General features: G+C 43.9%; 1 protein-coding gene across 6 annotated transcripts in view; it reads right to left on the bottom strand.

Annotated features, from left to right (window-relative positions):
* The window catches only part of LOC118371615 (microtubule-associated protein 4), a 122,747-nt gene that overhangs the window by 87,987 nt on the left and 12,213 nt on the right, over window positions 1-22,547 (bottom strand). For 4 of the 6 annotated variants that reach the window (XM_052504627.1, XM_052504625.1, XM_052504618.1 and 1 more), the window contains exons 2-3: window positions 5,777-5,967; window positions 3,938-3,994 (exon numbers count right to left, since the gene is read on the bottom strand). In XM_052504627.1, the coding sequence (XP_052360587.1) occupies window positions 3,938-3,994; window positions 5,777-5,963 (244 nt within the window). In that variant the 5' untranslated portion in view covers window positions 5,964-5,967. The remainder of the gene's footprint in view (window positions 1-3,937; window positions 3,995-5,776; window positions 5,968-22,547) is intronic. The other 2 variants (XM_052504622.1, XM_035757165.2) reach the window with 1 other exon arrangement.

The following is a 22,547-nucleotide window of genomic DNA, read 5'->3' on the forward strand; positions in this document are numbered from 1 at the left end:
GTTTTCTTCCAGAATGGTCCTGTATTTGGCTCCATCCATCTTCCCATCTATTTTAACCATCTTCTATATCCCTGCAGAAGAAACGCAGGCCCAAACCATGATGCTGCCAGCACCATGTTTGACAGTGGGGATGGTGTGTTCAGGGTGATGAGCTGTGTTGCTTTTACGCCAAACATAGCGTTTTACATTGTTGCCAAAAAGTTCAATTTTGGTTTCATCTGACCAGAGCACCTTCTTCCACATATTTGGTGTGTCTCCCAGGTGGCTTGTGGCAAACTTTAAACAACACTTTTTATGGATATCATTAAGAAATGGCTTTCTTCTTGCCACTCTTCCAAGGCCAGATTTGTGCAATATACGACGGATTGTTGTCCTATGGACAGAGTCTCCCACCTCAGCTGTAGATCTCTGCAGTTCATCCAGAGTGATCATGGGCCTCTTGGCTGCATCTCTGATTAGTCTTCTCCTTGTATGAGCTGAAAGTTTAGAGGGACGGCCAGGTCTTGGTAGATTTGCAGTGGTCTGATACTCCTTCTTACACTTATGTTTGAAGCCTGAAATGTGGCAAAAGGTCGCGAAGTTCAAGGGGGCCGAATACTTTCGCAAGGCACTGTATACAAAACACATCTTAATCTCCTACTATCAATGGGTAGACGTTATTTCATTTAGACATATCTTAATCTCCTACTATCAATGGGTAGACGTTATTTCATTTAGACATATCTTAATCTCCTACTATTAATGGGTAGACGTTATTTCATTTAGACATATCTTAATCTCCTACTATCAATGGTAGACATTATTTCATATAGACGTTATTTCATATAAACATTTCATTTAGAAATCTAATCTACTATCAATGGGTAGACGTTATTTCATTTCATATAAAACATAAGCGTTATTTCATTTAGACATCTCTCCTACTATCAATGGGTAGACGTTATTTCATATATAAAACTACATGTAATTTCATATAAACTTAAATCTCCTACTATCAATGGGTTATTTACATTTACATTTACATTTAAGACGTTATTTCATTATAAACATAATCTCCTCTCCTACATCTCCTACTATCAATGGGTAGACGTTATTTCATTTAGACATATCTTAATCTCCTACTATCAATGGGTAGACGTTATTTCATTTAGACATATCTTAATCTCCTACTATCAATGGGTAGACGTTATTTCATTTAGACATATCTTAATCTCCTACTATCAATGGGTAGACGTTATTTCATTTAGACATATCTTAATCTCCTACTATCAATGGGTAGACATTATTTCATATAAACATGTCTTAATCTCCTACTATCAATGGGTAGACGTTATTTCATTTAGACATATCTTAATCTCCTATCAATGGGTAGACGTTATTTCATTTAGACATATCTTAATCTCCTACTATCAATGGGTAGACGTTATTTCATTTAGACATATCTTAATCTCCTACTATCAATGGGTAGACGTTATTTCATATAAACATGTCTAAATCTCCTACTATCAATGGGTAGACGTTATTTCATATAAACATGTCTTAATCTCCTACTATCAATGGGTAGACGTTATTTCATATAAACATGTCTTAATCTCCTACTATCAATGGGTAGACGTTATTTCATTTAGACATATCTTAATCTCCTATCAATGGGTAGACGTTATTTCATTTAGACATATCTTAATCTCCTACTATCAATGGGTAGACGTTATTTCATTTAGACATATCTTCTATTTACGCAACATCGCTATGATATAGCTGATGACATCCTCTTGTGTCCTACAGATTTGAGGCAAATCAAGAGTCAGACAGGATTAAGTGAATACAGGCTCCAAGTCTGGACTGGAGCCTGGTCTGGAAGTCCAGAATACATCCTCCCTGAGAGCAACCCTGTCCCACAGCATATCCCTGCCACACACACATACTGCCCCCACACACTCAGACACCGTTTGTAACCGCAGTGACTGAGGGTGACCGAGGCATGCAAACAGATCAGGGGACAGAGACAGACAGACGGACAGAGGTCATGCCAACCCAGACGACCGCCCGCAGTCCTGCTCCCTAGCAACACGGTCAGATGGGCAAGGCAGGCGGGCACTATGACATGCTGGGCACAGCCACACTGCCAATGGGCACAAGCTCTCTAGTCTTATTCAACTCAACCTGGGCTGAAGGGAGAGAGAGTCGGACTATACTTGTGTGGTAAGTATGTGTTGGTGTAACAGAGCATGGGTGCATCACACTAACTATTTCCTCCATGCAATTTCAACCTCATCAAGGTCATGCACAGTATTTCAAGAAAGGGTCATGTGGTGGATTGGAATTGTCAGAATGGCAAAGGAATTAGACTGAGCAAATGGAAGCAAAGAAAGAAAAGGAGTGTACAAAGCACACACAGACACACACACACAGACACACACAGACACGCGCACACAGACACACACACACGCGCGCACACACACACACACACGCACACACACAAACACAGACACAGACACAGACACGCACACAGACACACACACGCACAGACACACACACGCACACGCACACACACACAGACACACACACAGACACACACACGCACACAGACACACACAGACACACACAGACACACACGCGCACACAGACACACACACTCGCACACAGACACACACACACAGACACACACACACACACACACACGCACACACACACGCACACACACACGCACACACACACGCACACACACACGCACACAGACACACACAAAGTGGAATTCCCCTTACAGTCTGCTGAATTGTATTGAAATATATGCAGACGTCCTACGGCACACGTTTGTCTGTTAGTGGGTAATTAAAAGGGCCGTTCAATAGGAGATGGCATAAAGGCAGAGCAGAGTTCATTTCATCCCTCCAGTGCTGCAGTTAGTTAATTACCTCAGAGGCGACAGGCAATAATGAAGTTTCCATCAGATAGGCAGAACACTCTGATAAAGACTGAACAGCTAGTCACAGAACACCTCCCTTTAGATGGAAGGACGAGAGTAGACAGCACTTCAGCGCTTGAGAAACTCAAGTGATCCACGGCAGCACATGAGAGTGTTCACAGAACATGAGTGTTCACAGAAACACCTTCTTTCTTGTCCCTTCAAGGTTCTTATGCACAATTCAGGAGATTCTGTAACTTCTATAGAGTTCCTGTGAACAGTAGTAATGGCTATTCAGCCTCTCGGATACAGGTGAGAGAGAAGAGCAAGGTAAAGATGAACCTCGCTATAAATAGGAAATGAAAGACAGAATAACGGCCTTGTACCTTTACAGTGTGTGACACGATGCCGTTGAACCTCAAAAAGGTCCAACCAATATATAACTAACCTTACACATCCTGGACTACCAATATATAACTAACCTTACACATCCTGGACTACCAATATATAACTAACCTTACACATCCTGGACTACCAATATATAACTAACCTTACACATCCTGGACTACCAATATATAACTAACCTTACACATCCTGGACTACCAATATATAACTAACCTTACACATCCTGGACTACCAATATATAACTAACCTTACACATCCTGGACTACCAATATATAACTAACCTTACACATCCTGGACTACCAATATATAACTAACCTTAAACCGCCTGTACAACCAATATATAACTAACCTTACACATCCTCAACTACCACTATATAACTAACCTTACACATCCTGCCCTGAAATTCCTTGGTTGACTATACAAGTAAGAATGGAGCCAACCCAACCACACACAGTCAAAACACTCAAAAAGAGAAATAACTCAAGCAAATGACGAGGACACAGGAAGTGGGAAGTAAAGGACCAGAAAGAGGCGTGACGAACGAAGGTGCATGAGAATGATCAGGTGGTACGTTCAGAGTGGCCGGGGACGGGACATAGGGGAAAATTCTGGGAATCAACTCTTACCAGGTTTTTGTGCCCCTTGGGCGTCCTGCTCGCCATTCTCCAACACAGAGTCGGCATCTGCACACACACACACACACGCACACGCACACGCACACACACACACACACACACACACACCAAGGCGTGTTGGTGGGTCAGCTGGAACCAACACTTAATTTCTGCCTAAGGTACTTCTGAGGTTGACCATCATGGAAAACTGCCCACACACAGTCTGCAACTCTGGACAGACTGTCTGGACAAGAGACGTGGCCTACAGCTGAGTCACAGTCTGCTGGACCCACACACAAACACTCCACTAAAATCAGGCCGCAGCCGCTGGAGTGACACACCGTCAGACCCAAAATGGCAGGCCTTGTCCAGCGCTGTCTGGCTTCATCAGTCTCTTATCTGGAGCTGCTTACATAAGGCCATGTAACGTCACACACACGCTTCTTCTCACTTTTAGGATTATAGTTTGCCTACACCGTTGGGCCTAGTTACGTGCCTAATTATGGCAGCCCTTCCCAGAAACCACGGAGGTCTGAATTAAAGTGAGATTAGACGTTGGCAGCTATCCGCACATTCAATACCATGGATTAAAGGTGGTATCGGTTGGGTGTAGATGGTGAAGCCCATACGCTAAGGACTAATCCTGGGGTTCATTTCATTAGAACATGCATGATCTGCTCATACAGCATGTGAAACTCTAAGACGCCTGGCTGCACGCGCTCCAGTACGGCCACCTATTGTTCGTTTAACCGTCATTCATCCGGGTTAGTCTCATTGAGATCAAATAGGTTTTTCAAGGGATACCTGATCCAACCAAAACAGCAGCGGGGAAAATGTTTCAGACAAATATCAGACATAACAATTTACAGACTTGGACACACCATAATCAAATTATAGACAGACACACACATACAGTACAATTACAGAAACATACATGGGTAATAGATATACACCCATGTTAGTGTGTGGCGTGGGGGTAATGTGAAAGAAGATTTGTAGAGCTCTCTTTCTTTCTTTCTTTCTCTCGCTCATCTCTCCCAGGAAGGAAGAATAGATGGAAGGAAGTCATTGATGGAGATGGGAACAATAAAAGCCAAGCACATTACCCTGAGAGAAAAGTGAGTCTTCCACATCACCCTGCATTACCCTGAGAGAAGAGTGAGTCTTACACGTCACCCTCTTTCTGAGAGAAGTTTCTTACACATCACCCTGCTCATCTCACCCTGCCCAGGAAGGAAGAATAGATGGAAGGAAGTCATTGATGGAGATGGGAACAATAAAAGCCAAGCACATTACCCTGAGAGAAAAGTGAGTCTTCCACATCACCCTGCATTACCCTGAGAGAAGTGTGTCTTTCACGTCACCCTGCACTACCCTGAGTCTTACACATCACCCTGCATTACCCTGAGAGAAGAGTGAGTCTTACACGTCACCCTGCATTACTCTGAGAGAAGTGTGAGTCTTACACATCACCCTGCATTACCCTGAGAGAAGAGTGAGTCTTTCACATCACCCTGCATTACCCTGAGAGAAGAGTGAGTCTTACACATCACCCTGCATTGCCCTGAGAGAGTCTTACAAATCCCTTCACTAAGCATTGCCCCCTGGTTAGGATGGATGTACAGTGATAAGCCCAGCGGTGCATCAGTCTGAGGTTATCCACTGTAGGTTAATAAGTCTACATATGGCAGGTGTTCATTCATATTCCCATTGTCATCGATCAATCGATCAACCAACCCCTTTTGCTCACCTTCACTTATGACCTATGATTGTGTTAGTGACTGAGCTCAATGACCTTCCTCCTTCCCGTTCCCCTCATCCCCCTAACCCCGTCCCCTCCAGTCAGCTCACCTGCCCTGTTCCCGTCATTGTCCAGCAGGGGGATGTAGTCCGTCTTGCCCACAGTCTCGCCCACCTGGTCGTCAAAGGCCTCGGCCTCCAGCTGGGCCACAAAGTCCCTCTCCACCAGGTCCTCCGGGCCAGCCTGGGGCACACTGTCCATCAGAGCATCGCTCAGGCTCAGGTCCAGCTCTGCCATGGTTCTGAGGGGGGAGACAGAGACAAGCAGTGGTGTAAGGTTAGAATTCAAATGGGATCCAGGAAGGACAGTTTAGGATGGATGAAACAATTGACAAATGCCAAAGTATATACCGCAGGAGAAAAATGCACACACACATATAACATACACACACACAGATTACACATACAGTTTGAGGTAATAAAATAGTTACAATAGTTATAATTTCTTACATCAGTGTGTTACATTTTAACCGTACCAACAAGTCATGTTTGATACTTAGAAGATGCATCATTCATGAATTCTCCCAACCAGAATCAGACAGAGCCAGCAAGCAGGCCTTCAGAGGTTCCAGCTGTCTCTCTATCTAACCTGCCTGTAATGTAATGTCCTTCTGGGCCACAAGGCCTCTCTGCTAGGCCCACACAAACCCAATAATCTGGGACATCCGCGGATGTTCCCAATAAGAGAACAGCACACTCTAGGCTGCTGTAGCACTACGGCAAGTATACATAGACAGAGAGAGAGAGACAGAGAGACAGCGAGAGAGAGAGAGAGAGAGAGAGAGAGAGAGAGAGACAGAGAGACAGAGAGAGAGAGAGAGACAGAGAGACAGCGAGAGAGAGAGAGAGAGAGAGAGAGAGAGACTCAGGGGAAAGGCCGGCTGCTGATCAGGTTTGAGAGAAAGACCCAGCTCTAGGGTCATCTGACCACAGAAGCTGCAAGAATCTGCAGAGTCATATGGTGTCATCTTTCACCAACGTCAAAGGGAGGGGTAATGACAGGTTATAATCCTGATCAGTCCCCCGGTCCCCTATCCCTCTCTAACGCGCCCTCTCTCTCTCTCTCGCTTTCGCGCTCTCTTTCTCCATTTTCATTTCCCCACAGGCTAAGACTTACCATTCCCTCAGTCATTCCTCCTCTCCGTTCCCCTCCCTCGCTCTCCTATAATCTCTCCTCCATTCTTCCCTTTTTACTCCAACCCCTCCTCCCTCTGCCTTCCTCAATCAGGGAGATTAGAATAGCATGTGCCAATGGTGTATCAGAAAGAGGGATTAGGGTTAGAGCAGAGCAGCACACGCTCCAGCAAAACCTCCCTCCCTCCCAGCCATAACACACATCCTGGGCAATGAGGGCATCTAACCTGGCCTGCACCACTCTCCATCTTTCTTCATCCCTCTCTTTTAAATCCGTCTCTGCATCTTTCCTCCTCTGCACACTTTGAAATTGTGGACGTACATAAAAAAAGAGTTGAAGTGACCAGCCAGTGCACTTGTACAGTGTGAAGTGACAGAGCTCATTGTAGAGCTACTATCTGTATTGTGGGGCCCTCTCACTCTCTCTGTCTCTCTCTCTTTTCACAGAGCTGTCTGTGTGTATATACAGCATAACACGTCAGGAGCTCCATCTACTGGACAGTCTGGGTGGTGACAATACCTATAGGCTTCCGAAATGCTTCGTTTCGGCTGGTGCCTCCCTTAAAAGCGGCAATAGTACTGTTTGTCCATCCTGAGATGCCGTAGCCAGTATACACTTCCTCAAAATAGTCCAAAGAAATCTGTCATTCATTTTTGATGTTTTTGCTGAGTAGATCTTAGTCGTGCAATTTTAAATCTAACTAAATTGTTTGGGGCAGTATTTCTCAAGTTAAATAATGTGCATGAAAACGAGTCATCTATCGTTGAATGACAACAAACATTTCATTGATGAGTCCTTATTGTTGACTAATGACCGAAGGGGCTTAGACCTTGGCTCCAAACGTCAGCTTGCCTCCCAAAGAAAACATTTGTGCACGAACAGCCAAAAAACCCTTGCCGAAAAACTGCTCAAAATTCCATCGTAATATATGCAACCTGTTTCGGATGGGAAGCGTGCAGACGCTTTAACACATTATAGGTTCAACCTTTTCAGTGACATTTCGTTTGATAGCCCAGTCAATGGTATGACGTTAACGTCCAGTCAATGGCACATTGCTATAGTATAGAGGCGCAGAACTGGTTTTAAAGTGTGACTTTACCGTGTCTGGTTTTACATATGGGCAATTCCACGGTAACGGAATTACGCTTAGACTCAGATTTTTCACTGTAAAATGTATTCCAAACAAAAGCCATTGATTTCAAAGTTTAACAAACCATACAACTCTATGCTCAAGGACTACTTTTAACAGTGCAGACGCAAAGTTTGGTAACAGAATCATGGCATCAACAGCACAAACCGTCAGTCTGTGACCAAACTTTGAGTTCTTTAAGTAAATGTGTTTTTGTCAAATTCTCTGTGTAAATTGTTAAAAGTAGTCCTTGTGGGGGCCTCCCGAGCAGCGCAGCGGTCTAAGGCATTGCATTGTTGCAGCATCACTACAGCCTGGGGTTCGATTCGGGCCGTGACCGGGAGTCTCATAGGGCCGTGCACAATTGACCCAGCGTCGTCCGGATTAGGGGAGGGTTTGGCTGCAAGGGCTTCACTTGGCTCATCGTGCTCTAGCAACTCCTTGTGGCGGGCCGGGCGCCTGCAGGCTGACATAAGTCATCAGTTGAACGGTGTTTCCTCCGACACATTGGTGCAGCCGGCTTCCGTCTTAAGCGAGCGGGTGTTGAGAAGCGTGTTTTGGCGGGTCGTGTTTCGGAGGACACATGACTCGACCTTCGCCTATCCGGAGCCTGTTGGGGAGTTGCAGCGATGAGACAAGGTTGTAAAAGCAAAATTGGGGAGAAAAAGGGGGTACATTTTCATTTTTTAAATGTATTTTAAAAGTAGTAGTCCTTGGACTTAGACTTGTATGGTTTGTTCAACTTTGAAATCAATGGATTTTGATTGGAATGCATTTTAAAGTGACACAATCTGAGTGTTAGTGTAATACCGTTACTGTGGAATTGCCCATATGTGTTGTACTGTAAACTATATTTCCCTATGGGGTTATGAAGACCGACTCAAACCTGAACATTCATAATACAGTGTAAGACTCAAACGTCTACATGGGGGTTTCCTGTAAGCAGCAGTAGTAGTATACAGGCAATGTTGCCGAGACTCACTTTAAAATGTGAGCCAAACAAAAACCAATGATTGTATAGTAAAAAAAACAACATATGTACAAGGACGACTTTTACCAATTTCCACTGAACATTTTACCTGAAGAACAGTGCAGATGCAAAGGTAGATATTTTTTTATTTAACCTGGCAAATCAGGTAAGAACAAATTCTTATTTACAATAAATGTTGTTGAAACTGAATTGGCTAAATTGCTAGAGCTCCAAGAAAACAATCCAAAGGTTGCTGCTGCATTTTTGGCTCAGATTCTACCATTAACCTCTTGAATACAGTTTGGTGTGGCCACTCGGAAACCATATTGTTTCAACAAAGGAAGGAAACCAAAGGAAAGCCAGGCTTTCTATTGTGCGGTCTGACCAACAAATGGCCCACGGGACGTCTAGTACTGATGGGGCAGTGTGTGTGTGTGTGTGTGTGTGTGTGTGTGTGTGTGTGTGTGTGTGTCCGCTGGATGACATAAGGCCATAGAGAAGGTTCATCCTCTCTATTCTGCTGCAACAGATCAATATTGCAGCCGACAGCACACGTAGGTGAATCAAAGGACTTTTTAATTGCATATTTAAAATGTCGCTGCATGTCTAATAAATCACTGTGTGTGTTTATTTCATGAAAATAACTACAAATATATTTTTGGTATCATTTATTTTCCTGAGCCTCCTTTTGCCATTGAAATGCTCAGTCTGATCATGTGGGTGTGTTGATATAAATGTAAATATATTTACATACACAGCCCTGATTGGCGGATAAGATCGTATAGACCCCACATGTAAAAGTGCCACTCCTTTAAAAAAAATATATTTCCCTCTAATCAGGGACTGATTTAGACCTGGGACGCCAGGTGGGTGCAATGAATTATCCGGTAGAACAGAAAACCAGCGGGCTCCAGACCTCGTAGGGTCGGAGTTGAATACCCCTGGTCTAGACTCTACCCGGCTAACCCCTTCAAAAGTAGGAGGATATATTTAAACAATAGCGCCCGAAGAGGTGTGGTATTCGGCCAATATACCACGGCTAAGGGGTTGTTCTTACGCACAACGCAACACAGAGTACCTGGATTACAACCCTTAGCCATGGTATATTGGCCATAAACCACAAACCCAGAGGTGCCTTATTGCTATTACAAACTGGTTAGTAAAAAAATGAATTGGGTCATGCCCATGGTATACGGTCTGATATTCCACGGCTTTCAGTCAATCAGCATGCAGGGCTCAATCCACCCTGTTTAGAAATGCAAATAAAATATTACTTGTCATTGGTCAGAATAATCAGATCAGATTGTGATGTCATGCTGTGGGACAAAAACTCCATCCTACCTGAACAGGCTGAAATTACAGGCATTTTTCTCCTAAAAGCTCTTACACTAAATGGGCATAATCACAATTTCAAAGTGATATTTCGAGCTCATAGTATGGGAAAATTACGTTTGAATGCACTGCCCCTTTAAGAGCATTTAAAAATGGCCACCCGTCACATAAGCAGCCACAATAGCAGACAGTGCGCCAAACCTGACGTAATGCCCAGCGTAATCTATGGACGTGGTAGGTCAGCCCCTTTGCGGGTTCTCTAAGTGGCACTCGTACGTGTTGACATGACAGACATGGTAGATACGGCAAGTGCACTATTTAGCGTGTGCTGCAGCCTAAGTGGTGTGTGGGTTGTCCTATCAACTTACTGCAGTCACTCTGGGCACTGCGCCAAGACAGGGACCAGACCTACAAGGGATTCATGGGTCACTCACAAGTACAGTATGAAAGTGAAGGTTAGTATCGAATTAGATTAGTGCTGCGGTCTTTGCCTGTCCTCTGAAAAATCCCTTCAAACAAATGTAGAGTTTTTCCAAACACTGTAGATACAGTACATCACTTCTGGACACAGACATCCTTGGACCCGAATGAGGGGCTGGAAGGACCCAGACAACTGTTGTCATTGGTCAATGTTTGTCCGGCTGCAACAACAGTGTTTTCCTTAGGGGGAAAGTGGCACATGAACTGGGCTGTCCTAAATTGCAACGTCCGCGGCCCTTGTGGCGCCAAAACAACTGTCGGGCAGCTCGATACCATTTATTTTCCGTGGTAGGCCTGCCATTTGGGTTGCGGTCACAACCGACAACCGGGGGTTGAGGTCACACAGTCTGTCCAATGAGGTCATTGGCTTCCTAGATACTTCCTGGGGCGTGCCTGTGTGGGAGGAAATGAGGTCACGCCGGTGCTCTCGTTATGCTGTGACCTCTCTCATGTAGGCCACACCCTTTCCTGTTCATCTAGGACATCCGGGGTTAGGACTGTTACTATGTCAACTGGTTTTACAGAAAAGTAGCCTAGTTCCAAAAGCATTATGAGTTGTGTTGTGTAGGTTTGGGAGAGTTATTTTTGTCCTAAAAAAGTAGTAAGTCAATGTTTCCAGTCAAGACCCAAGTCTTGACCCTGAAGGAATTAGCCACAACACACCGATCAGTTCCAAACCGCCAATTGGGGAAAAAATATATATAATAGAACCTTTAATAGAACCTCTAATTACTTTCTACAAATCATTAAATAAATCCCCAAAACTCCAGAAAAGCCATCATGTTCTTTACTGAGCAGATGGAAAACAGCTATGAGGAATTCTGACCTCGGATGTCACATTCTAGGAGAGATGATGACACTGTTCTGGTTTAGCAGGCCTTCTGTCCTTCTTACGGTATGTAGCATATCTCTGAGTGTATGTGTGTGTGTGTGACTCAATGAATGTGTATGTTTGTGTGCAGTGATTCTCTAAAAACAGCCCTCACTCACCTCTCAGTTTAACTTCAACAGGACTGGCCTCTGATAGACCCCAGCCAACCGCGTCTATGTATGTGTGTGTGTGTGTGTGTGTATGTATGTGCTTTTGCCTTTGTGTGTGTGTGTATGTGTGTGTGTGTGTGCGCATATGTGTGTGTGTGTGTGTTTGTGTTTGTGTATGTGTGTGTATATGTGTGTTTGTGTGTGTGTGTGTGTGTGTGTCTGTGTGTGTGTGTGTGTGTCTGTGTTTGTGTATGTGTCTGTGTTTGTGCATTTGTGTCTGTGTGTGTGTGTGTCTGTGTGTCTGTGTGTTTGTGTGTTTGTGTGTATATGTGTGTGTCTGTGTGTGTCTGTGTCTGAGTGTGTTTGTGTCTGTGTGTGTGTTTGTGTCTGTGTTTGTGTGTGTGTGTGTGTGTCTGTGCGTGTTGTGTGTGTCTGTCTGTGCGTGTGTCTGTCTGTGTGTCTGTGTGTTTGTGTGTCTGTCTGTGTGTGTGTGTGTTTGTGTGTCTGTCTGTCTGTGTGTGTGTGTGTTTGTGTGTCTGTCTGTCTGTGTGTGTGTGTTTGTGTGTCTGTCTGTCTGTGTGTGTGTGTGTTTGTGTGTCTGTCTGTGTGTGTGTGTCTGTGTGTCTGTCTGTGTGTGTGTTTGTGTGTCTGTCTGTGTGTGTGTCTGTTTGTGTGTCTGTCTGTCTGTGTGTGTGTTTGTGTGTCTGTCTGTGTGTGTGTTTGTGTGTCTGTCTGTCTGTCTGTCTGTCTGTCTGTCTGTCTGTCTGTCTGTCTGTCTGTCTGTCTGTCTGTCTGTCTGTCTGTCTGTCTGTCTGTCTGTCTGTCTGTCTGTCTGTGTGTGTGTGTGTGTGTATGCCTGAGGCCCTGTATAGCGCACAGCTTCCCATTTTCTGCACCACCACTTCTGTTTTTGTTTCTACTGATCTGCACAGACAGCTGACACAGCCTTTTTCTGCATGTTGTTTATCAAAGGCCTGTTCACACATAACATGATGGCTGAAATTACAAGCAGGTGGTTGTGTGACAGTTCCATGGTGCCGGGCCCACCGCTGAACTCATTAAAAGTGGATAATGTCTTTACACTTGGATTTGGCAGTCTACTGGATACCACCATACATACTTTTTCATACAGGTCCCCAGTGGGACTCAAACCCACAACCCTGGCATTGCAAGCCCCATGCTCTACCAACTGAGCCACACAGGACTAGAGACAACGGGACCTTACTTCAAAAGGTGGACTCCTTTTATCTAGTGACCATGAACTGCAGCTCTCCCTCAACCCACTCAACAGCTCACTCAGAGGAGGAGAAGACTGTGCCTTGTAGCTCAGTATGTAACCTGTTCAGTATGTCACCTGTTCAGTATGTCACCTGTTCAGTATGTCACCTGTTCAGTATGTCACCTGTTCAGTATGTCACCTGTTCAGTATGTAACCTGTTCAGTATGTCACCTGTTCAGTATGTCACCTGTTCAGTATGTCACCTGTTCAGTATGTCACCTGTTCAGTATGTCACCTGTTCAGTATGTCACCTGTTCAGTATGTCACCTGTTCAGTATGTCACCTGTTCAGTATGTCACCTGTTCAGTATGTAACCTGTTCAGTATGTAACCTGTTCAGTATGTAACCTGTTCAGTATGTCACATGTTCAGTATGTCACCTGTTCAGTATGTCACCTGTTCACAGTGTTTCAAGACGCATTACAATCAATATACTGTAAATATACGGCCAAATCAGGTTAAATTCTCTAACTCTTTGGGTGCTTTGAAAATAAATGGGACGGACCAACATCAACATGTCCAATGCTTATGGCTGCAACAATATATTTTTCATATCCTTTTTGAACATTTCTAGTGCTGATTTAAAAAGGAAATGCCGGTCCGATAAAGTGCCGGTCCGATAATTCCAACCCAAAATAACAGCAGTGTGCAGCAGCGAAAGCTGAACCAAAATACGTCTCAAATGAAAATGTGCTGTAGAGTCCCGCTGGTTGTGTGACTGACTGTGGACCAGTTGATGATGACAACAGGCCAAGTGTCCAGCTGTGATGTTAATCTAAGTGAGATGGTTTCTTCGACATTCCTCTTGGTCTGGTTCACTACCAGCCCAGCCCACACAATCAACAGCACTGTACTGTGCACCACAGTGTTACCCTCATTACCCCTGACACTGGACTCATTACACACAAGTGTTCTATATATTCTAGATCAGGGATGGGCAACTTTGATGGGGGTGGGGGCCACAGTGGCTCGCAGGTCTGTGTACCTACATCTATACCCACACATGCAATTTCTTTGCGAGCAAAACATTTTAGCGGCCCCCCTCTTGACCGCGGAGAGTAATTCTGCACATTTTGCTATTCGGTGGAGAGAAATGTTTTTTTTTTGTAAATATGATATCTGAGCGAGAGTAACTAAGTAAACCAATGCCCCCCCCCCTAGACTAACTTACCAATCTAATGCTGTCAGTGACAGACATAAGATACAAACTGCTGACACACAACAGCACAACCAAATTTCAAAATTGCACCTTTATATATTCTACTATTCTGACTCTCAACAGTAAGTTGAGACCCCGACTGGCGGGCTGCCAGTTGCCCATCCCTGTTCTAGATAGTTCACCTCAGGGAAAGTTCATACCTCCAAAGCATATCTTTGCATAGCCAGGTATCACAGATGTATTTGGCCTCTAGCAACTCAAAAGAGGTGAATTGCAATCTGTTAGGCCTGTATTGATGTACTTCAACTTGACAAAGAGAAGTGTAGGAAATGACAACAAGCATGACACTAGAGTAGACATAACCGTATTATAACATTAGCTACAATAAGATAGTAAAGCTGGCTAGCTAGCTAGCTAACGTTAGCTAGGCTAATTGAGACAAGCTACATAACTTGCACTTTGAACTGTGGACTTTCTCCCCTTCAGAATCCTACAGGAAATAACGACAACTCCATACAGATTATTAAGTAGCAGCGTGTCAGAAGTGCCTCAACCTCATCAAATATAAGACCAGAACATTGTCCGAGTCGACAGGAGAGGGGATTTCACAACAGCTAACTGCTCTTTTGATTCTCGTCATTGAGCAGCCCAAGGCGGAGTCACTGCTATGGATACTCACGCAGGCAGACCAGCAGAAGAGCGCATGCAGAGCAGGGAGGGGGAGGACAGACAGAGACAAGCAGCTAATCATTACTAACAATTGAAGTTATTTCTGATTTTGGGTTTGGACAGGGCAGAAGCAATCAGGCCTGGGTAAATTTGGCAGAAGTAATCAGGCCTGGGTAGGGCCTGAACTTCGGTCATGGGTAGGGCTCAGGCTGAAAATTCATGCCCGTGCAGGGCTCTAGTTCTTTGTGCTAGGGTGGTTTATGTAAGAGTGTGGTAGCGTGGATAGGTATGTGTTCAGTCAAGCTTTGCCAAAGAGACCTGCAGGGAGTTACTGTTTGATAAAGGTTAATGAGTGAGAAAGGAGAGAGGGGGGAAAGACCCTGGAGGCCACAGCTCTGACAATGTGAGACGAGTTCCTCTCAGGAATGCAGGAGGTGGCAGCCCTGCCTCACACAGGAACCCAAGGGAGGTGTGTGTGTGTGTGTGTGTGTGTACGTGTGCACGCTGCTAATGAGTCTCAGGTGGGTAACAGTTGGGGCACTGTGAACTACACCCATGAATTGTATTTCTGTGCCAGTGAGGTATAGTGTGTGTGTCTGGCTGCCTTTAATGATCCGGAGGCGGGGCTGTGGGGCAGCGTTGTAAACCTCAGATCAGAGGCTCATGCCCTGCCTCCCTGATGTGTGTGTCACCCTAACCCGAGGCAGGCACAGTGTGATTGACAGTGCTGACTCCATGGGCCAAGCCCGCTCCCCTTGCTCAGTACACAAGGCCAACCACCTTTTCAGTCAAGACTGTAGGGGCTCTGTTTCAACACACCAAACACAATAGTACATTTAAGCGCTGGCAGTAGGGCTATAGGTCCGAGGGTGTGTCAGGAATACTTGAGTTATTTTCACAGACGTTATTATGAACGCAATAGCTGGCGGTGGCGCGAAAGGGCTGGGTTTTGATGAATGAACACTGTTCAATCAAGGTGTTCCAAGGCTTATACTGAATGTGTTTGTCTCAAGTTCTGTAGGTTATTGACGGTCTTTGCTGTGTCATCAAGTCCAATTCGGCTGGGGGATGGAATATTGTCATCCTAGTCCATTGTGGATTGATACTACAGTTTATTAGATAGCATAGCCTACAGTAACAAGTGACTAGGCTCCCGTAAATTACATTGTATGTGTAAGGCACCTTCTCAATAAGCAAGATATAGCCAGGCCTACCGTTGATATGGCGTTATACTGAAACATTTTTGTTTGGCGGAGCGAGTCTTTGGTAACTGGACAAAGACACTCTTTGGAAAAGGGGATGGATACAAGCCGAATGGAGTACACACTGCAGGTAGGCTTATGTTAATTGTGAAAAATGCAAAAGAATGTGCAATAATGTCACGGGTAGATCATTATATGGATAAAAATGGCCATATGCTTTGCTGTTGAACCAGCTTTCATTATAGAAAGGTAAGGATAGCCTACTAAGTAGAGGTCGACCGATTATGATTTTTCAATGCCGATACCAAAAGAAAATCCGATACCGATTAAATCGACCGGTTTTTATATATATATTTGTAATAATGACAATTACAGCAATACTGAATGAACAATGAACACTTTTATTTTAACTTAATATAATACATAAATACAATATATTTAGTCTAAATAAATAATGAAAAATGTTTAATTTGGTTTAAATAATGCAAAAACACAGTGTTGGAGAATAAAGTAAAAGTGCAATATGTGCCATGTAAAAAAGCTCTCATCTCTCGTTCAATGATGGGCAGATAGCCGACAAGGAGTTTTTTTTTACTCAGCCAAAATAGTAACGAGAGCCAATCTGGGATGAGTGCTGTATGTTCCACATATGAATAATATGTCAGAAACATATTAATAATGCAATGGTGTCATCCACTAAGGCTTTATGAGCAGGAGGGAAATCAACTAGCACTGTTGGTTTGCTCTTTCCTGCTGTGTGGTGTGTGTTTTCTCTGCCAATGTCTGGGTAAATCGATGGTAAAAAGAAAAGCAGAGCCCTTGGGAGGGAAGGGGGGCTCACAAGGTCCTCCCAAAAACCTGCTGTCAGCCATCCAACTGCTGTGTAAAGAGAGAGGGATGAAAGGAGGAGGGGAGGAGAGAGAGATGGGGCTTATCCTCTGAGCCGACATTGCAGCAGCACACTGATTACTGAGACAGGTCATCTGTGCTCAGAGAGAGAGAGAGTGTGTGTGTGTGTGTGTGTGTGTGTGTGTGTGTGTGTGTGTGTAAGCAAATCTGTAAATGCAACAGCAGATGTTCTTGTATATGAGTGTGCATGTGCCCCACAGAGATAGTATGTGTGTGTATGTGTTCCTTTTGTGCATTTGTCCTTGCCTGTGGATAAGTGGCAGCACCCATCCAGTCATCTCCATGTTAAAGTGTTTCCCCTGAAGAGCCTGTGTATGTCTTTGATCTGTAGCCCTCTTCACCGAGACCCAGTGTGATTAAAGCAATTTGGTTTGCTTCCCCCTCCAGAAACAGAGGCTCTTCATACTTAATAGGCTTTACGCAAAAATACTCTCGACTACACGTATACTGTAAGGTATACCAGGTAGCGCAGGACAGTTGCCTCCCTCTAAGCAGGGCAGTGTAAACAGAAATGTCTCGTTGAGCCAACACACTTACAGTGAACATTTTAATAGCATGGCAATGTTTTAGAAACAGCTCAAATGTACAGACATTTAGCATATTTTTTAGACTTGTTTTAATTGAGTTTTTATCTGAAATTGTAGTAACAGCCTGTAACATTCTGAAATTGTAGCTTTAAATCTCAAGCGATTATTTAGATGTTTTTGCTTGACTGCACTAAGCCACCGAGGTCCAGACAAGAAGCAACTCCCCAGGGAATAACTAACGATTTCAGTCGCAATTTGCTTTTACCTCATATAATGACTTCCGTGAAATTGATCAAATGAAACCTGATTTGTTCTAAGGTAACTTTAATAAGGTAGCTTGTATAAGCCTAAGAGCTTGGCCTGCTATGGTTCAGCTAAACATCAGCATTCAACTACAGCCAGCACGTTTGTGAGGATTCAGAAGTTATTGTTTGTTTAGCTAGCTAGCTAATGTTACCTAGCTGTGTAGCGTATACAGTGCATTCAGAATGTATTGAGATCATTTTACATTTTCCACATTTTGTTGGGAGAAACTCTCCAAATACAGGTGTGCCAAGCTAGGAGTGTCGTACCCAAGAAGACTTGCGGCTATAATCGCTGCCAAAGGTGTTTCAACAAAGTACTGAGTAAAGGGTCTGAATACTCACAGTACCAGTCAAGATTTGGACACCTACTCATTCAACGGTCTTTCTTTATTTTTATGATTTTCTACATTGTATAATAATAGTGAATACAAATAACACATATGGAATCGTGTAGTAACCAAAAAAAGTGTTAAACATATCAAAATATATTTGAGATTTTTTAAAAGTAGCCACCCTTTGCCTTGATGACAGCTTTGCACACTCCTGGCATTCTCTCAACCTGCTTCATGAGGTAGTCACCTGAATTGCATTTCAATTAACAGGTGTGTCTTGTTAAGAGTTGATTTGTAGAATTTCTGTCCTTCTTGATGCCTTTGAGCCAATCAGCTGTGTTGTGACAAGGTAGGGGTGGTATACAGAAGATAGCCCTATTTGGCAAAAGACTGTCATGATCGTCGTAATGATGAGACCAAGGCGCAGCGTGCATAGAATTCCACATAATTTTAATAAAGAGAAACTCACGAAACAAAACAATAAAGAACAGGACAATGACCCAACACACCTCCAATGAACCGTGAAGCTATACAACTAGTGCAGACAGGCAACTAAACATAGACAAGATCCCACAAACACAAAAGGGAAATGGCTACCTAAATATGATCCCCAATCAGAGACAATGACAAACAGCTGTCTCTGATTGGGAACCATATCAGGCCAACATAGACATACAAAAAAACCATAGATGACCCACCCTAGACACTATCACGCCCCAACCAACACAGAGAAAAAACTATGGTCAGGGCATGACAAAGACCGAGTCCATATTATGGCAAGAACAGCTCAAATAAGCAAAGAGAAACGGCAGTCCATCATTACTTTAAGACATGAAGGTCAGTCAATTCGGGAAAATTTCAAGAACTTTGAAAGTTACTTCAAGTGCAGTAGCAATAATAATAATCAAGCTCCATGATGAAACTGACCCCCATGAGGACCGCCACAGGAAAGGAAGACCCAGAGTTACTTCTGCTGCAAAGGATAAGTTCAGTAGAGTTACCAGTCTCTGTAATCGGCAATTAACTACACCTCAGATTGCAGCCCAAATAAAATGCTTCACAGGCACAGTTCAAGTAACAGGCACATCTCGACATCAACTGTTCAGAGGAGACTACGTAAATCAGTCCTTCATGGTCAAATTGCTGCAGAGAAACCACTAAAGTACACCAATAAGAAGAGATTTGCTTGGGCCAAGAAACACGAGCAATGGACATTATACCAGGGAAAATCCGTCCTTTGGTCTAATGAGTCCAAATTTGAGATTTTTAGTTCCAACTGCCGTGTCTTTGTGAGACGCAGAGTAGGTGAATGGATCATCTCTGCATGTGTGGTTCCCACCGTGAAGCATGGAGGAGGAGGTGTGATGGTGCTTTGCTGGTGACATTGCCTGTGACTTATTTAAAATTCAAGGCACACTTAACCAGCATGGCTACCACAACAGTCTGCAGTGATACGCCATCCCATCTGGTTTGCGTTCAGTGGGACTATCATTTGTTTTTCAACAGGTCAATGACCCAACACACCTCCAGGCTGTATAAGGACTATTTGACCAAGAAGGAGAGTGATGGAGTGATGGAGTGCTGCATCAGATGACCTGGCCTCCACAATCACCCGACCTCAACCCAATTGAGATGGTTTGGGATGAGTTGGACCGCAAAGGAATAGCAGCTAACAAGTGCTCAGCATATGTGGGAACTCTTTTAAGACTGTTGGGAAAGCATTCCAGGTGACCAGGTGTATTATAATATGAATGACACTGTATGGTAATGTTACTGTACTATTATATTCGTATGGGAATACGAATATAAAAGTACTAACAGCTAATTGAATGTGTACGGACAAGAAAATAAATCCTTTAATTGTCTGCACAGGCTTGTGGATTGTTGCATTATTCAAGAGTGTAATATGGTTTGGTTGCATTATTCAATAGTGTAATTAGGGCTGGGTGATATGGCCTAAAAAGCATAAGCTTTATTGTTCAATAAAACGTGAAATACACGGCATTTCAAAACAGTGAGCAATAATCTAATGAATTCAGGACTGGTGAAATTATACCTGCCTTCCACAACCATAAGACCCACTAATAATTCAATTCTTTTATGAAAAGTTTAACCTGCTTTTTCGCAATAGTCACTTATCTGGCTTTCAAGTCTGTCTACAAAAATGCCCTTTTTGTTACAAAATGTAACCAGACCCATGAATAATGTACATTCACTAATAACGACTAACTTCTTGTTGCAGGCATTATCGAAAATTAACACCGGTCTCATCAGCAGTCTCTCAAGCACAAGCCCACATGCTAGTGAGTAGCCAGCTAATCTTTATATTTAAAGTTTAGCCAACTCACGGGCAATGTCACCAGCAAAGCACCATCACACCTCCACCTCCTATTTGCTAGCTAACAGGGTAGAACAGTTGAATTGTTATGAACACACCCTTCTGTCCAACTATTTGAACAACATGCAAGTAGGCCTGGGACGATACCAGTATTGCAATATTTTTTCCATGGCAAAAATGAAACCACGAAGCAGACCAAACTCTTTGGTCCTTTAAAAACCTTCTGAATGTAAAATACTGTGTGCTATAGCTTGGAAAATAAATGTGACACTGGATGACAACATAAAGATGTTTGTTTCCAACATCAGGGCTGTTTTCCTAAAGAAGTTGCGTGCCCTTCGCGTTTTGTTTCCTTGCAGCGATACTAATGAGTATAGCGATACTGTCTTCGTCCCGGTCCTACATGCGAAGGGCATTTAAGACTATTCTTGATTTTATATTGTCTTAACATATACTAAATAATAAACTCAGCAAAAAAATAAACGTCCTCTCACTGTCAACTGCGTTTATTTTCAGCAAACTTAACATGTTTAAATATTTGTATAAACATAACCAGATTCAACAACTGAGACATAAACTGAACAAGTTACACAGACATGTGACTAACAGAATAATGTGTCCCTGAACAAAGGGGGGGTCAAAATCAAAAGTAACAGTCAGTATCTGGTGTGGCCACCAGCTGCATTTAAGTACTGCAGTGCATCTCCTCCTCATGGACCAGATTTGCCAGTTCTTGCTGTGAGATGTTAACCCACTCCTCCACCAAGGCACCTGCAAGTTCCCGGACATTTCTGGGGGGAATGGCCCTAGTCCTCACCCTCCGATCAAAGGTTCCCGACGTGCTCAATGGGATTGAGATCGGGCTCTTCGCTGGCCATGGCAGAACACTGACATTCCTGTCTTACAGGAAATCACGCACAGAATGAGCAGTATGGCTGGTAGCATTGTCATGCTGGAGGGTCATGTCAGGATGAGCCTGCAGGAAGGGTACCACATGAGGGAGGAGGATGTCTTCCCTGTAACACACAGCGTTGAGATTGCCTGCAATGACAACAAGCTCAGTTCGATGATGCTGTGACACACCGCCCCCAGACCATGACGTACCCTCCACCTCCAAATCGATCCCGCTCCAGAGTACAGACCTCGGTGTAACGCTCATTCCTATGACGATAAACGCAAATCCGACCATCACCCATGGTGAGACAAAACCGCGACTCGTCAGTGAAGAGCACTTTTTACCAGTCCTGTCTGGTCCAGCGACGGTGGGTTTGTGCCCATAGGCAATGTTGTTGCCGGTGATGTCTGGTGAGGACCTGCCTTACAACAGGCATACAAGCCCTCAGTACAGCCTCTCTCAGCTTATTGTGGACAGTCAGAGCACTGATGGAGGGATTGTGCGTTCTTTGTGTAACTCGGGTAGTTGTTGCCATTCTGTACCTGTCCCGCAGGTGTGATGTTCGGATGTACAGATCCTGTGCAGGTGTTGTTACACGTGGTCTGCCACTGCGAGGACGGTCAGCTGTCCGTCCTGTCTCCCTGTAGCACTGTCTTAGGCCTACACAGTATGGACATTGCAGTTGATTGCCCTGGCCACATCTGCAGTCCTCATGCCTCCTTGCAGCATGCCTAAGGCACGTTCACACAAATGAGCCCTGCTACTCTTTCTTTTGGTGTTTTTTCAGAGTCAATAGAAAGGCCTCTTTAGTGTCCTACGTTTTTATAACTGTGACCTTAATTGCCTACCGTCTGTAAGCCGTTAGTGTCTTAACGACTGTTCCACAGGTACATGTTCATTAGTCATGAATTGTTTATGGTTCATTGAACAAGCATGGGAAACAGTGTTTAAACCCTTTACAATGAAGATCTGTGAAGTTATTTGGATTTTTACGAATTAACTTTAAAAGACAGGGTCCTGAAAAGGGGACATTTATTTTTTTGCTGAGTTTATCGGTGAAATTTGTTTTGATTTAGAATGGACCATTATTATATACCTCGGAACAGGGGCAGGTGAAACAAATATATGTCACCTGTGCATTTAAATAGCGAATGGAGGATGCTATTCCCATGGTTCATTTT

The sequence above is a fragment of the Oncorhynchus keta genome, chromosome 4 (assembly GCF_023373465.1).
Source record: "Oncorhynchus keta strain PuntledgeMale-10-30-2019 chromosome 4, Oket_V2, whole genome shotgun sequence".
Taxonomy (NCBI): Eukaryota; Metazoa; Chordata; class Actinopteri; order Salmoniformes; family Salmonidae; genus Oncorhynchus; species Oncorhynchus keta.